At 40.2% G+C, this 15,531-nt stretch overlaps 1 protein-coding gene across 9 annotated transcripts in view; it reads right to left on the reverse strand.

Moving 5' to 3' along the window:
* Positions 1-15,531, reverse strand: part of ZDHHC14 (zinc finger DHHC-type palmitoyltransferase 14) — an 87,306-nt gene that overhangs the window by 56,713 nt on the left and 15,062 nt on the right. For 6 of the 9 annotated variants that reach the window (XR_006101494.1, XM_042446204.1, XM_042446201.1 and 3 more), the window contains exon 2: positions 1,895-2,067. Coding sequence is in view for 8 of the 9 variants with exons in the window: in XM_042446204.1 (XP_042302138.1) it covers positions 1,895-2,067 (173 nt within the window). In the remaining variant the exon portion in view is untranslated. Of the gene's footprint in view, positions 1-1,894; positions 2,068-3,599; positions 3,741-15,531 lie in introns of all 9 variants that reach the window. The other 3 variants (XM_042446202.1, XM_042446200.1, XM_042446203.1) reach the window with 2 other exon arrangements.

The following is a 15,531-nucleotide window of genomic DNA, read 5'->3' on the forward strand; positions in this document are numbered from 1 at the left end:
GCTTCCCCTTCTCTCTCACAATCATCTCTCCAGCTAAAATTGTCAGCCCTTCATTCCTGGAGATAATGATGGTCTAGCAACAAGCATCCCTAAAGTGACAGGCTGAAAAGAAGGAGGTGAAACAGAAATCCTCCCAACAGGGTAAGATTCCAGAATCTTAGATATATTCTGTCTTGGATTGATGAGTAACTGAAACAACTTCTATGTAGTCAGAGGAAGGTTGCAGGATTACTGATACTTGAAGAGAGGGATCTCTTTGAGAGATGGATCTTGTCACTTCAAGTGCAGCAGGGGCCAACTGAGCAGGAGAATTGGATGGTCCATGCAAAGGAACAACCTTGGCAGCAACATGGGAGGAGATCTTGGAGATAGAGCCCGGAGAATGGTAACAGTCTTTATCCTTGGTGTGCTTCTTTTTTATCCTTGTGCAGTCAAGCCACTGGGTCCATTTCTACCTCCAGAGATAAGCCAGGATTAGGCGGCTATGGCCACACAACCTAACTGTTGGAGCCATGCAGTCTTCAATAGGATGGGGACCAACTCTGCCCATAAGCACTTGACTGCAAGAGGAGCAGAGAAGCCAGAAATCAGGTTTGAGGAATTAGAAAAAGAAGCTGTCTCCACCAGTTCCATAGTGTCAGTTCCATACTGACTGATCTTGAAAGTCAGGAAGTTGGCAAAAGAGTCCTTTCAAATGCAACAAACCAAAGCAGAGAACACACTTCAGGTGTCCAACCCTTTCCAGGACCTTAGGAGGACAGGAGACACATTTCTTGAAAGATACCAGCAAGATATACAACCCAAAGAGTGAACGCAGCCTTAAAGGCCTGTGCCATAACAACTGGCAAACAATTGGGCATATTCCAGAGACCAAATAGGCCATAGAGGGCCAACAAAGGCAAGGCCAAAGATCAGTCTGAAGAACATAGCTCCCATTGATGCTGCTACAGTGGCAGACAAAAAGAAACTGGTGGTTTCAGTCAGAAGATAACTATATGGTGTGCTAGAGGTGGGCAGGACTACTGCCAAAACACTCACGTAATGCTCTAATTGGTTCTAAAAGATGCACACCACAGGTGCAGAATAACCCATTTGTGTGAGTAGAATTTTTTTGGATTTTTTTAAAAAAGTAGTTAATAAACTACTAGTTTAAATATTAAAAACTCAATAAAGTCATCAGACCTCATGACTCCCTTCAAGCTAAACGATCAGCTTGAGATAAGTGTGCGCTCATGTGTGTGACCTGTGGAATATTCCCACCAAGACATGAAAATATTGCAAACAATGAAGGAATAATGTCATGGAAGGAGACATGTCCAAGAAGAGAGTAAATGCTATCCAAACCTTTTCAGGTTAAGGCAGTTACTTGCATGTTGCACTTATTGTTTGTTTGGTTTTTGGAAGTAAACAATATATAAAAATTAGCTGTGCACATATATATAAAACCAAAAAATAATAAGTAAATTGAAGGCCATAGTGCCCATCACATAATCAGCTCCCCTACAAAGGGGGGTACAGAAATAATTAATCTGGTACATATAGTGTTTACAATATACTGAAAATGTATATGTTTTTATACATGAACAAGAACTACTCTACCCAGCACTGCATTATCTTTAATTCTCTTGCACAAAGAAACACTGGATGGCAGTTGAGATTCACAAAAATAGTGCCACCTGGCCTCCACACTTATGAACAAATAGATCATATGTCCACAGAAACAACTAACTGGTCTATGGATGCATGTCTTCTTTTCAGGATAACCTTCACTACTATTTGGAATTTAGGTTATCATTTTTCTAGAGTTAAAGAAATGATAGAACTTATATAAAAGCAAGTAGGTGAGGTTGGTATTTAACATACACACAAAGAAAATGAAGGGACAGTGACAGACCTTCTGTGTTACCTATTTGTCTTTCTAGATCTGCTGCTTCATCTGGTGTTGCACGGGGCAGAACTCCAGGATCACTGAAGCTAGTACGCAACAAGGTCCCCAGCACAAAGAAGAAGAGAATTGCTCCTACTGCAGGAATAGCAGGTGTAATCTGATCCGATAAATATGGACAACTGCAAAATAGGGAAAAATAAGAAGTTAAGTATAACAGCCATATTATTGTGGCTATTCTGTAAGGGCATTCAGAACTGGGGAGTCTACTGGAGGACACAAATACTCCTCAAATCCACTCTTCAGTACAACCAGGAAAGCTTTCCATAGCTTTAATATAATAACTTTATTATTACGGCCAATTGGCCAGCACGATAGCTTTAATATGAATTTTTAAAAAATGTGTTTAAACGTAGTATCAACTAATGAACTGTCAGATATTATTTCTTCTTGAAATACAGACCAGCAAAGCAATTTTAAAATATGCTGTTTCACACAAATGCCAACAGCCTGTTCAGATAACTGTCATGCCCCCTCCCCCTGAACTGTACCTAAAGAATAACAACCTCCTGATGACTCTCCAGATGCTGGTAGAGGGATATAATCTGTTTATCTGAAATTTACTAAAAGTTCAAAACAAAAAGTAAAATAGGGAATTCACAGGTGTGAAGGCCTAGAAACCAGATAAAAACTGTAACAAAAGGAATAGATTGCTTTCACAAGATGGGGCCTTAAAAGTCTTTTAATAAATGGCATACTTTTTAATGCTCTAGACAAGAGATAAGAAAGTATGACCTAAATATGTTGTTGTTGTTGTTGTTATTGTTGATGTGTGACTTCAAATAGTTTCTGACTTATAGTAACACTTTGTGCCGGCCTGTAGATGGAGCCACAGAGCAGCGTTCACACACTGAACGCCGTGACTCCGCCCCATGTTGTCATGGTGCTGTGCGCCCTTCTAGACAGTGCATGGAATCATGGCACAGCCCTGGCGCTGCATCTAGACGATGCAGCACCAAAGGGGCATCAAGAAGCCACACTGCCACGGCAATGACTCCCTTTAGAGGGCGAAAAAAGGAGCCCTTTTTTTCTGGCTCCTTTTTGTACTCCCTAGAGACCAGATCAAATCAGGCCATTAAAGGGGCAGCTAGATGCTGCCCATCTGTCCAGGCCCTGTGTCTCTTGATACAAAAATTGCTTCATTTTATGCAAGCATATACAAAGGGGGGGGGGGAATAGTACTATAGGTTCAAAACATAACATGTGTACAATAAGTTAAAAAATTCAATTTCTTCAGATAGTTTCTATTTCTATGCATGATACAGTAACCATGTCAATATGCCTACATATGGGAGTATATAGGCAGTGAGGCAGTAAGCATTCACACATATTTGAATCCATTTCAAAATGAGACAAAGAAAGCAAGCTGCTTCTATTCAACAATAAATTGTAGGTTTGTTTTTTTTACTACCCCAACTATACATTGAAGAAATGCATTCACATCTGTAAGGCAGAATTCCATATGCATCATGTTACTGAGTGGTTGTCTCAGCAAAACTGAAGACAATTGTATTCTGGTGGGTATAAAAGAAAAATCAGTTTTTCCAGGTTTTCAAACTGAGAAAACAGCATTATCCAGTTTCCAGCTCATGACAGAACAATTCACAGGCTGCTGCCACAACTTGAATATTATGAGATATATCCATATACAAACCTCATTCAGAGAAATATCTCAAATACAATTTGTCAGTGTCTGAAACTTGTCTACTATCCTGTGAGCCAAATTGGTTTCTCATTAGTAATGTGAATTATAATCCACGGTAATAAGCATTGGGCCAGATGTTGTTCATTATAACTGTAGAAGACACATATCAAGTCAGAATGGATATATGAAGGAATGTGGTATTAGTGTTTATTTTTGTTTTGTAATTTTAATATTCCTTAAAAACAAATAATGACTATTGATCGAACAGAATGAGTTGAAAGATGCTTTTTCTACTGTTTAAAGCAAAACCAAGAACAATTTTATATATAGTATATTGATTACTGTAGGGTTTTTCTTTTACTAGACCCAGTGATTAGTATGCTTGGAATTAGCATTATGGTGTTTCTATTTCATGTACCACTAGGCTTATTCATATTTTCCTACATAGAGATGGCCTTGTATATTTACTTTAAGGCTTCCATTAACCAGAGATCTACAATATGTTCAGATCTAGAATTTCAAATATTTATGACTGTCTAGAACAAGCAACATGGATATTTATTTCTATATTTATTAGAGGCACAGTCTTGCCCAGCATCTTATGGAACAAAATGCAAAACTGCTGCCTGATTCTATATGCACTTACTTAAGACATCTTTTAAACAAGGGGAGTATCTACAGTGTAGATATAATGCAGTTTTACACAACTTTAATTGCTGTAGCTCCATCCAATGGAATCCTGGGATTTGTTGTTTTCCAAGATCTTTCACCTTCTCTGAGTGCTGGTGCCTCACAAAACTACAAATCCCAAGATTCTGTAGGACAGAGCCACAGAAGTTAAAGTGGTATCAAGCTGCATTATTTCTCCAGTGTAGATGCACCCAAGTAAGCATAAGACTACAACTTTGCAGTATATGCATACTTAAAATACAACCCTCTGTCTTCAGTGGAACTTACTCCTAGTTACAAGTGCACAGAATTTTAATCTTTATCTTCAAGTAAAAGATATTGCTTATTGTTCTCAAATGGGGGCATATAGAATTAAACTTTTTTTCTACTATTTTAAATGGGTTTAAATCATCTTGCTTAGTGCTCTGAAATGTGTATTTCCATTAATCTTCCCACCCACATACGTATATAACAAGCCCTTGTTTCTCCAAACAGTAGTTTGCAAACCATCTTCAAATCAGTTTCTGATCCATCTGCGGGCCACCCACCTGAACATGACCCTATGATCCATAAGCTAATGTTACACCTGAAATAGCATATATACTCAACTGTAAGTCGACCTCATGTATAACTCGAGGGCAGTTTTGGGACCAAAATTATGGATTTTGATATCACTCCATGGATAAGTTGTGGGTAAAAGCTAAGGGAATCTAAAAGATGAAGCATAGGAAAATAATGCCAAAGAGCAGGCCTGTAGCTAGGCTGGGGCAATCGGGGCACTACCTCAGGGCCCCCCCAGCCAAAGAGGGTCCCAAATGGCAGTGCGCCAAGACGGTGGCCGTGGCGCAAGGTGGGACTCAGGAACGTGCTAACACTCTGCCCTACCGAACCCTACTTTCTGCCCCAGGGTCCCTAAAGGCCTAGCTACAGGCCTGCCAAAGAGGTCTTTAAGCAGAGGCTCTGATGTCAAGGAATGCTTTGAATGTGAGTTCCTGCATGACAGGTGGTTGGACTGGATGGCCCTTGTGGTCTCTTCCAGCTCTATGATTCTATGAACTTACAGAATTCTGGCACTGTTTGTGCTCATCTTAAAGGCTGAGTGAACGAGGAGGGAACTACAGTAAATCATGGCTGTGTGATATGTGGAGGAGGCAAACAAGCACAGGGGCTTGTGGCATATGGGGCTAAGAAAGCACACATACAGTATGTCAAAAAGGACAAAACAGCAAAGCAAAAAAACCAGTGACTACATTAGTGATTATAGCATTTAACTTTGATTTTATAATTTTGCCTGATTTTAACCCAGAAAAGTTGATAAGCATACACAACTGCTTTATTCAAATACTTCAAAGCCCGATTCCTCTCTGCACTCCTTTGAAGGGAAGCATCAAAGAGTTATCACTGCCCCCATTTTTCTGCTCAAGCATTCAACAAGGTTAGAAGCAACACTGTGGTGGTAAAGGGGGTTGATGCTTGTTTTAGGAGCTCCTAGAATGGACTAAACTCTTGCCTTTCACCAAATAAAGAGATAAAGCAGAGTACTTACACTTGTCCAGTGGATAAGTCCACTCAGGTTTTTTTTGGGTCAATTTTTGACTAATGTTTCTAGACTACGACACGAGCATATATAGTTCCTCATTAAAAACAACAAAAAAGAAATAGGAAAAAAGAAGCCACCCTAACAAACAAGAAAGACAAGACTGAGAGTGCAGAATCTATGGACAGAGAGATGGACACTAAGGGCTGGTAAAGACTGGCACTAAAAGCCACCTTCTGGGCAGCTGTGGGAGACTTAGGGGCATGGTATGCACATGCTGCATGCATCCATGATGCCCTGAAGGCGCCCAGATTGACTGCACATCAGCTGGCTTCTGGGTGCCTTGGGGGCATGGTGGTTACATGCCACAAGTCCCCAACATGCCAGGAAGCTGCCACAGGGCTGAGGAAGAGCTGCTAAAGGCGACTTTTCCACAGCCAAAAAAGGAGCAGTTCAAAACCGCTTTTTCAGCCAGTCCTACAGTGGATTGGGGCTGCAGCATGCGGCTGCCACATCCTCAATCCATCTTCGGATTGGGAGGCTTCATGCCCCATTTTTCAGCTGTAAATCTCACCAGGTCCCCTTCTTAGAATTATAGAATTTTGGAGTTGGAAAGGGCTGAAAGGACTATCTAGTCCAATCGCCTGTCATACAAGCACAGCAGTCCTGAAGGATGTCTATCCAACCTTTACAGAGACCTCCAAAGAAGAGGAGCCCGCCAGTTTCCAAGGCAGTCTATTCCACTTTCAAATAGTTCTTAAAGTAAAGAGGTTCTCCTTATAATCAGGTGGAATCTCTTTTTCTGCAATTTGTATCCACTGATTTCTGTTCTAGTGTCTGTAGCAGCATAAAACAAGCTTGCTTCGTTGCCTACACAGCATCCTTTGTGATATTTAAATGTGATCATGTAACCTCTCAGTGGTCTCCTTTCCAAGTGAAACATATCCAACTCTTCCCTTCCCATCTCACTAGTATAGTTCAAGCAAAATGTCTAGATTTCAACCAAGTAATTTAATTTGGAGACACAAAGCTCTCCATAATCTTCTGGTATGCTGCGTCCTCAGGTGCCAATGTGTTGAGAGGGAGATAAAAATGTAGCTTCAATAAGCATTATGAGCTTTACCCCACAAATGGGCATTTTAAGCTTGGGCACAGAAAGAACATACAGAATTCCCAAGAATGCAGATGGATGATAACATGGAGCTACACAAAATTACAACTGTATGATGCACTAACATTTCATATCTAGAAGGCTTTAGGTTTTCTTTGGACAGAGTAGTAGTTATTTCTAGAATTAAGAAAATGTCATGCATTTCTTCCCATGACCCTTTGGCATTACAATCATAATGAACAGCTCCTACACCAACTGCTAATTCCCAGCAGGAAAGCAATGCTCTCTTTTTTATCCAAATATACAGTTGAGTTAAACACACTTTGTTATTGGGAGCTGTTAAGTTGTTTCCAATTTATTTAAAGCACTGTACCTCCCTTTATGAGCCCATTATTGCTCTAGGGCCCTGTACAGATGGGCCATTAAGCACGTCCTGGTGACGTACTAGGGTTGCTTCGGAGCGTTGCTTATATACGCCCCATAACCCTAGTACATCGCCAGGACATGAAAATGGCGGCGCCCTGTCTACATGGACGCCGCCATTTTGACGTAACGGCTGCGTTGCGTCCAAATAGCACGGTGCGGCCGTTACATCCTGGCACCCTTTCAGCGCTGTGTATCACTGGCATAGCCTTTACATGGCTGCGCCAGCGATACAAAAGAGAAAGGGGCCGAGTGGCCCCTTTCTCTCTTTCTCTGCTGCTGTCAGGGTGTCCTTGGGGCATGAAGCCCCAAGGACACCCCTTTCCAGGCTGCAGGGAAGTGGCGTTATGCCGCTTCCCCGAGGACTGCTTTTTGAGGACTATTTGGAATACCAAGAAAAATAGAAAAAACAAGAAACAGAATTTAAATACCAGGATGCTCAACTTGGCTGAGAAAGTAAATGAATACTTTTATTTTTGTATAATGAAAATAAATACTACTCTTTCTCCCACCCTTCAAGGGGAAGCTTTTGTTATACAGTGGACCCTTGTTATACGCTGGGGTTTGGTTCAAAGATCTCCAGTGTATAACAAAATCCGTGTATGCTCAAGTCCCATTACATATAATGACATAGCACAATGGTGTCCCTTATAAAAAATGGAAAATCAAGGTAAATTTATACTTTTTTGTAACATTTTCAAACCATGTATGCTTAAATCCGTGTATAAAAAATCCATGTATAAGAAGGGCCGACTGTATAAACTTGAATTTCTGGCAACTATAAAGCAGTTTGTAAGAAAGTTACAAACTTCTCTGAACAACTGGAGTGAAACTGAGAGTACTGTAGTTAGTTATAGCTGTAATGACATGGCTGCTTACTCTTTCGAATGTAGTCCTCAATGGTCTGAAGAAGCCTAGGTACTCCATTAACTTGTGTGCTTTGTTTTTGAATATGTAAAACTCAAACAAGCAACATTTTCACATAAAACCACAACAAAAACTTCCCTGATTAGAAATTTGCATGGAAGTTTAAGTTAAAATTCTAGAACTTCAAAACCTTCAATATGACAACCCTAAACAATTCAATCGTAAGTAAAAGTATGAAAATTCTCACTTAAAAATGCATAACACTGTAGTACATCAAAGTACAGTTGGCCCTTCTTATACACGGATTTTTTATACACGGATTTAAGCATACACAGTTTGAAAATGTTCCAAAAAAGTATAAATTTACCTTGATGTTCCATTTTTTATAAGGAACACCATTTTGCTATGCCATTATATGTAATGAGACTTGAGCATACACGGATTTTGTTATACTGTACACGGGAGATCTTGGAACCAAACCCCAGCATATAACAAGGATCCACTGTAGACCCAGTCAATCAGTGGAAATTATATACTGTATTTTCCAGCGTATAAGACAACTTTTTGACCCTCTAAAATGGGGTCAAAAGTTGGGGGCCGTCTTGTACGCCGGTAACAAGAGAGCCCCAGGAACCCAGCGCACTTACCTGGTTGTCCTGCCAGCTTCCAAAGGCCTCCGGAGCCCTTTGGAAGCTGGCACGGGGGTGCCTCTCTGGCTGCCGGCTTCCAAAGCCCTCCGGAGCCCTTCGGAAGCCGGCATTTGTGGGCATCAGGCCCCCTAAACTTGGCCTATAGTAGGCCAGGGCACTGCCTGCATGCAAGGCAGGCTTTGAAGCCCTCAGCAAAGGCCTGGGGTAAATAAAAATAAAAATAAAAAATGAGAGAGAGAGGGAGAGGGAGGGAGAGAGACACAGAGAGAGAGAGAGAGAGAGATAGAGAGGGAGAGAGAGAGAGAGAGAGAGAGAGAAAGAGAAATAGAGAGAGAGAGGGAGGGAGATAGAGAGAGGGGGAAGATAGAGGGAGAGAGGGAGATAGACACACACCCACAGAAAGATAGATAGGGAGATAGATAGATAGGTAGGTAGGTAGGTAGATAGATAGATAGATAGATAGATAGATAGATAGATAGATGAGACAGAGAGAGAGAAATAGATAGATTGAGAGAGAGAGAGAGATAAGCAAGCAAGCCAGCCAGCCAGCCAAGATTAGAGAACGAGTTGGGGTAAATGCAGTGATGTTTTTTAAATTTTTATTTGGTGTGCATTGGAAGAGGGGTGGTCTTATACGGCAAGTATATCCCAAACTCTATATTTTAACTGGAAAAGTTGGGGGTCGTCTTATACACCCAGTCGTCTTATATACCAGAAAATACGGTACTTGTTGACTTAACAAGTTTCTTTTTATTCCGTGTGTCTATTGTAGTTGAGACTAACAATTGACTTTATGTCATAATAGGCATCAGTACACCTTTCTCCATAAATGAATGGTGTGCCACTCCCATTTGGTTAAAAAATGCATATTTATAAATGTAAATTATCTAGAATTACAGATAATATAAATACAGTGGATCCTTGTTATACGCTGGGGTTTGGTTCCAAGATCCCCCGTGTATAACAAAATCCGTGTATGCTCAAGTCCCATTAAGTATAATGACTAGCAACATGGTGTCCCACTATAAAAATGGAACATCAAGGTAAATTTACTTTTTTGGAACATTTTCAAACCGTGTATGCTTAAATCCATGTATAAAAAATCCGTGTATAAGAAGGGCCAACTGTACTTTACTTGAGACCACCTGGATTTATTGGCATAACATTAAGCTAAAGTGTATAACAGAACATCTATTTCTCCCATACTAATTCAGATTATGTTTGGCTACCTCAAGCTTTATTCATTGCTTTCACTGCTTACCTTGGGGAAATGCCAGCTTTCATTTAAATAAAACTCGTTTTAATTAACATTTAAAATATTTATTTGCTAAAACTCTCCTGCTTTCAACATACTGTATATAGTTCTTCTCCTTCACCACTGACATGGTTACTTCATAGTGTTCTAAAAGTCTTCAAGGCCGATTTTCAAAATTGAAACCAAAACTAATTCAACTACAACAGTCCATTTTGAAAAAAGCTGGTGTACAAGAAAATGGCTCTATTTATGACAGTAATAATTTAGTAATGTTCACTGTAATAGGAGCTGCTTTTGTCTCTGTTAATCAAAAGATACAGCTAGCACTCATACTCATGTATGCAAGATAATAACATGCCATTGCTCATTCTGTGCCTTCAAGGTAAACTATAGAAGGGTGAATATGGACAGCACCTTTACTCTGTATGTTCTTTATACTGTATGGAAGAACTGGGGAAAGAAGGCAGAACTGAAATGGAAGATGTATTTTTATTTTATTTTAAAATGCATTTATTACATGGGCATCCTGCCCTTTCTTCAGAGAGCCCGGGGCAATGTATGTCATTTCTTAAGGAACAGACATTAACATATAGTTTCTCACAGTTAAGTATCTATGGGGTGAAGCAGATGGGTAGCAAGGAGCAGCCTCTGGCTACTTCAGCCGCACAGCTCCCTCTCAAAGTGGGTTATCACCATGGTCTCAAGCCAGCCGCCGCCAAGAACCAATTATCCCAGCTCTTTTTGTGGTGGCTTTGGGTTACCTTAGATGGCCTCAGAGCAGCTTCCAACTGCTGGGGGCATATGTCATTTGAATGCCATGCCCCCACAGTTGGTGGAAGCCGCTTTATTTGGCCTATGTGTTTCTGGCCTGTGATGACTTCAGTATAACAAGAATTAAGAGAATTTTAAATAGCAGCATCCATTATTATGCACAATCTACCTTTCCATGATTTAGGAGTGATGAAGGACAGTATATACTGTCAAAATTTCAGAAGTTAACACCATCAAGCTATTTTCCATGTCCATCGTCTCCAAGGGACACAAAATCAACTTTTCAATGCTTAAGGGATCAACTGATTACATAACTAGAAAATATATTTAAATAATAATAATAATAACAATAATAACAATATTACAACCGCAGTTATGTTGTATCTTTATATATAACATTAGATAAACCAACACTGCAATGCATGTTTTAACATATAAGATGTAGGGAGATTGGAATCACCACAATTGCAGAGGGTGAGGTACAAGAGTCTTGTTGTTTTCAACTTGGTATCTCTCCTCGTCCCCCACAAGCAAAGAAAAAAAATCCTCAGAACATAGTGGGGTTTTAGAAATATACCATGGCATAGTTTAAGGTACTGTATTAGTTTTGATCTGCAATTCAATCTTTTACTAACACAAATTAAAGATAATTTTGGAATAGTGAAACCTTGATAATTATCTGGTAGCTTTATGTTATCTTGTGTCAGATATATAATTTTAAAAGAGAACAGAGAGTCACAATGTAAATTGTTATTTCAAGTATTATAGTAGTCTGAGAATAACCATCTGAACGTTTATCTGAAGAGGAGCTTTCAAAGCTTAATTGCCAATTGCTTCTTAAGTCTTTGAAATTTACTATCTAGTAGCTTTGCTCAGAACTAAAACAATCCCTATTGTTAACATCAAAGCAGTGCTGACCCTGATCCTATTCCTGTGTATTCTATTTACACCTTGCTTTATTTCCATTAAACTGTATCCAAAGTGGTTCACAATAACCATATCAGAAGACATTCGGGGAAAAGCCAATTTCTTTACAAAGCATATTGGAAAACTGTAAAATGACAGAACCAGCAATTCAGTATACGTAAAACAAATTCAATATTACAAATGAAACCAGTACTGCACAAAACCAGCAGCCCCCAAAACAAACAATATAGTTAAGTGTCAAACCACTGTTCTTACTGTAGTAAGGGGATGCAGCAACCTGGCTTAGAATAGCTCCCACATCTCTCCTCTAAAGAAGCAGCTGATAGAAGAAAATGGGAAGAGCTGGGAGCAGCAGGGATGGCAAGCCCTCTTCCTCAGTTGTTCTGACCAACAGTATATTACACACCAAAAGTAAGTATACATCAAAATGTAGAAAGCTAACCAGATCTGCTTACAATAGCACTTTCCCAATATTTTAAGAAAGATTCAAGGGGAAACAACACATGTACATATATATAGTAGTTTCTCATGAAAAACTGATTCACCCATGCTATGAAAGCCATAAATCTGGAAAGGTCTTTGATCAACTGTATACCTATTCATAGCAGAGTTTTACAACAAACCTGAAATGCATAAAAATTCTAACACATATTAGGCACAGACCAAACAGCTATGCTAACACACTGAATATTTTGTATATGATCAATGAAAGTAGGCTTCTCATCACCATCATCTCTAAGCAGCTGAACTCCTGATCATTACAGGACTGTGGTTGTCAACACATCATCAAACCCTAGCAGGCATTCTCAAGTGAACTGCAAACTAGTCTGGATTAGAGCCACTATATTAGAAAAATTACAAGGGACACACTATCAACTAGATTACAGTAGAGGTAAATAATCTATATTAACAGAAAATAAATATTTGATTAGAAAGGATTATTTTGTAAAAACATGTTAAAATAGGTACTTACAGTACAAATCTCATGATTATGAATGAATATTCTCTAATTGAGCAATAAGGATATGCTTGTACAACAAAACTGCAGATTCAGATATCTAAATGTCAATTGCTATATCTAAAAGTTAGTTAATTACAGGTTACTAACATAACTGGAAATGTTTTCTTAAATCACAAAACATGATCAACTTCACTTCAACATCTTAATGACAGCCTGAATTGCTTTATTCAACATAGGGTAGAATCAGGAATTTTGGAAAAGGAAAATAGTTACCCTTTTAAAAAAATATTTTGGCCTATCAAAAGGTAGGAAATGCCTCACTCATTTAATATGCATTATTTAGTACTTGTTTCTAACTAGTTGAGGCACAATATAGTTTCTGAATACTTTATACAGTTTACTGATTGCAGGCTACATCTGATGCTCCACAACTGGGTATTATTCTCTGTAGGTATTTCATCCAACATGCATTGCAAGATTGTTTATTTATTTTTCATGTATTAATTGCTTTTCTTCCCACCAGGGCTCTCAAAACAATATAGTGTACAATATAATAGATTAAAATGATTATTTAAAAACAGATTTTAAAAGCAAATTACAGGTATAAAATTTTAAACCCAATTGTAAAGAACAGTTTTAAAAACTGAAGGCTATATAGAATAGGTCTGGCTGTCCACCAAAAGCTCAATACAGACGAAGCAAGAATGCCTTCCCTTGAGATAGAATGCCAAAATGTTGCTAAAGAGCAAGCATGTACTTATTGATATAGAGACGAAGCACACAGCCAGTAAAGAGTGACCAGAGGCAGCTCCAGCCACAATCAGGCTGGGACCGTGGCGACCACATGGTCTGCTCCCAAAGCAGACACCCAAACTGGTGCCGTCAGGAGCCAGATTATATCTGCACCTTTTTGATCTGGTCCAAAGAACTGGATTGCAGCACCAGGATGGCTCCCGGCCTCTTTGGGGGCGTCTATCATCTGAACACCATGCCCCCAAAGTGGTTGGAAGCTGCCTTATTTGGCCCATGTGTTCTCAGACTGGCCATAGCTCTCGGACAGTCATAAAGATCTCAAAATCTAGGCAGGCTCATAAGGGAGGACATAGTCTTCCAGACATCTTTGTTCTAAGCCATTTAGGGTGTCATAGGTCAAAACCAATGCCAGCTTTGAAAGAAACTGAAAGCTGGTGCACAATCAGTGACATACATTCCAGAGAGCAGTCTGGTCACCACCCATGCTATAGCTCTGTGTTGGTGAATGCATGGCACGCATGCCGGATCGGGCATGCAATGGCTTTTCTGAGGGTATGCAAGGGCAATTTAAACTCTGGTCTCCTATGATCCTAGTCCAGTGCTCAAACCATTCCACTTCAGAAATAATCCAGTTTGACACCACTTTAACTGCCATAGCTTCATGCTATGGGATTCTGGGATTTGTCGTTTGTTGTGGCATCAGAGATACCTGTCAGAGAAGGCTAAATGTTGAAAGGGTCCTCCATTTTGAGCAGGGCTGAGAAGGATGGATTTAATGTTTATATGAGTGTTTTTTGTTTGTTTGTTTGTTTTACTTTTTGAACTTTTATTTGGTCAGATCCTCCATTTTTTCCTTGCGAGTTTTACCCCCGGAAGTCCCGCTCCCCCAGAAGTTCCATCCCTGGCATCCAGTGACACCCGGTGTGGAAATGCCACTGTGTTTGGGCACTCGGTCTCTAAAAGGTTTGTCATCACCGCTATAGCTTCTGGCGGGATACACACCGCCATTTAGTACGTATAGGATACGTACTAGGGTTAGGAAGGGGCGGTGCTTCTGCACCCCCCTAACCCTAGTACGTATCCTATACGTACAAGATGGCGGCGCACCTTCTACATGGGCGCCGCCATCTTTACGTACTGGACGCACAGCGTCCAGACGTGTCGCGGCGCCTATGACGTCGCGAGTCCGCGCCAGGCGCCTCGCGACGTCATAGAGGCGCCGCAAGAAGAAGCTCCGAAATGGAGCTTCTTTTTTGCTCCGCGCGGGAGTCGCGCGGTTTGGCTGCTGCGGCTCCTGCGCGGAGCAAATGGCGGCGGCGGGGGAGCGCCGCAAAGCGGCGGTCTGTATCCCGCCCCTGAATACCTTTTAAGGGCAGTCCCATGTAAAGCACATTAATGCAATCTAAACTGAGAGATAATTAAGGATCATTACAACCAAACATTGGGCACTCCTGGCCACTGCAGCCATCTGACCTTCCAGCAGCAATACTCGGTCCAAGACTATTCCCAAACTATGACATTGGTCCTTCAGAGGGTGTGCAACCTCATCCTGAAGAAACCATAATCCCAATCCTAGGTTGTCTTTTTAGCTGACCAACAACTTTTCTATCTTCTCTGGACTGAGCCTCAATTTGTTCTTCCACACCCAATCTACAGACAATGATTTAGGCAGTTAAAAAAGAGAAGTAAAGCGGGTCATTGTCAGCATAGTAAGGAAATGTCTATGAAGATTTCCCACACAATGTAATAGCAATCTCAGATTAGCTGTGTGTTCATTCTGGCTCCCTGAAGAATGGACATATGTTTCTTTGCCGTAATAAGCCAAAATATGCATGATTCCCCCATATCTTCTTTTCTCTTCCCTTTACAAAAGTAAACAAACATAGGAAGATACAGTTAACTATAACTCTATTGCATCCTAATCAAGAATTACAATTTCTTGGTTCAGAGTATCCTGGTTCAGATGGACCCAAGGTGATTCACAGTGAGAGACAGTTTATTACAATGCTACTTAAAA

This window comes from Sceloporus undulatus, chromosome 1, assembly GCF_019175285.1.
Source record: "Sceloporus undulatus isolate JIND9_A2432 ecotype Alabama chromosome 1, SceUnd_v1.1, whole genome shotgun sequence".
In the NCBI taxonomy this organism is placed as follows: Eukaryota; Metazoa; Chordata; class Lepidosauria; order Squamata; family Phrynosomatidae; genus Sceloporus; species Sceloporus undulatus.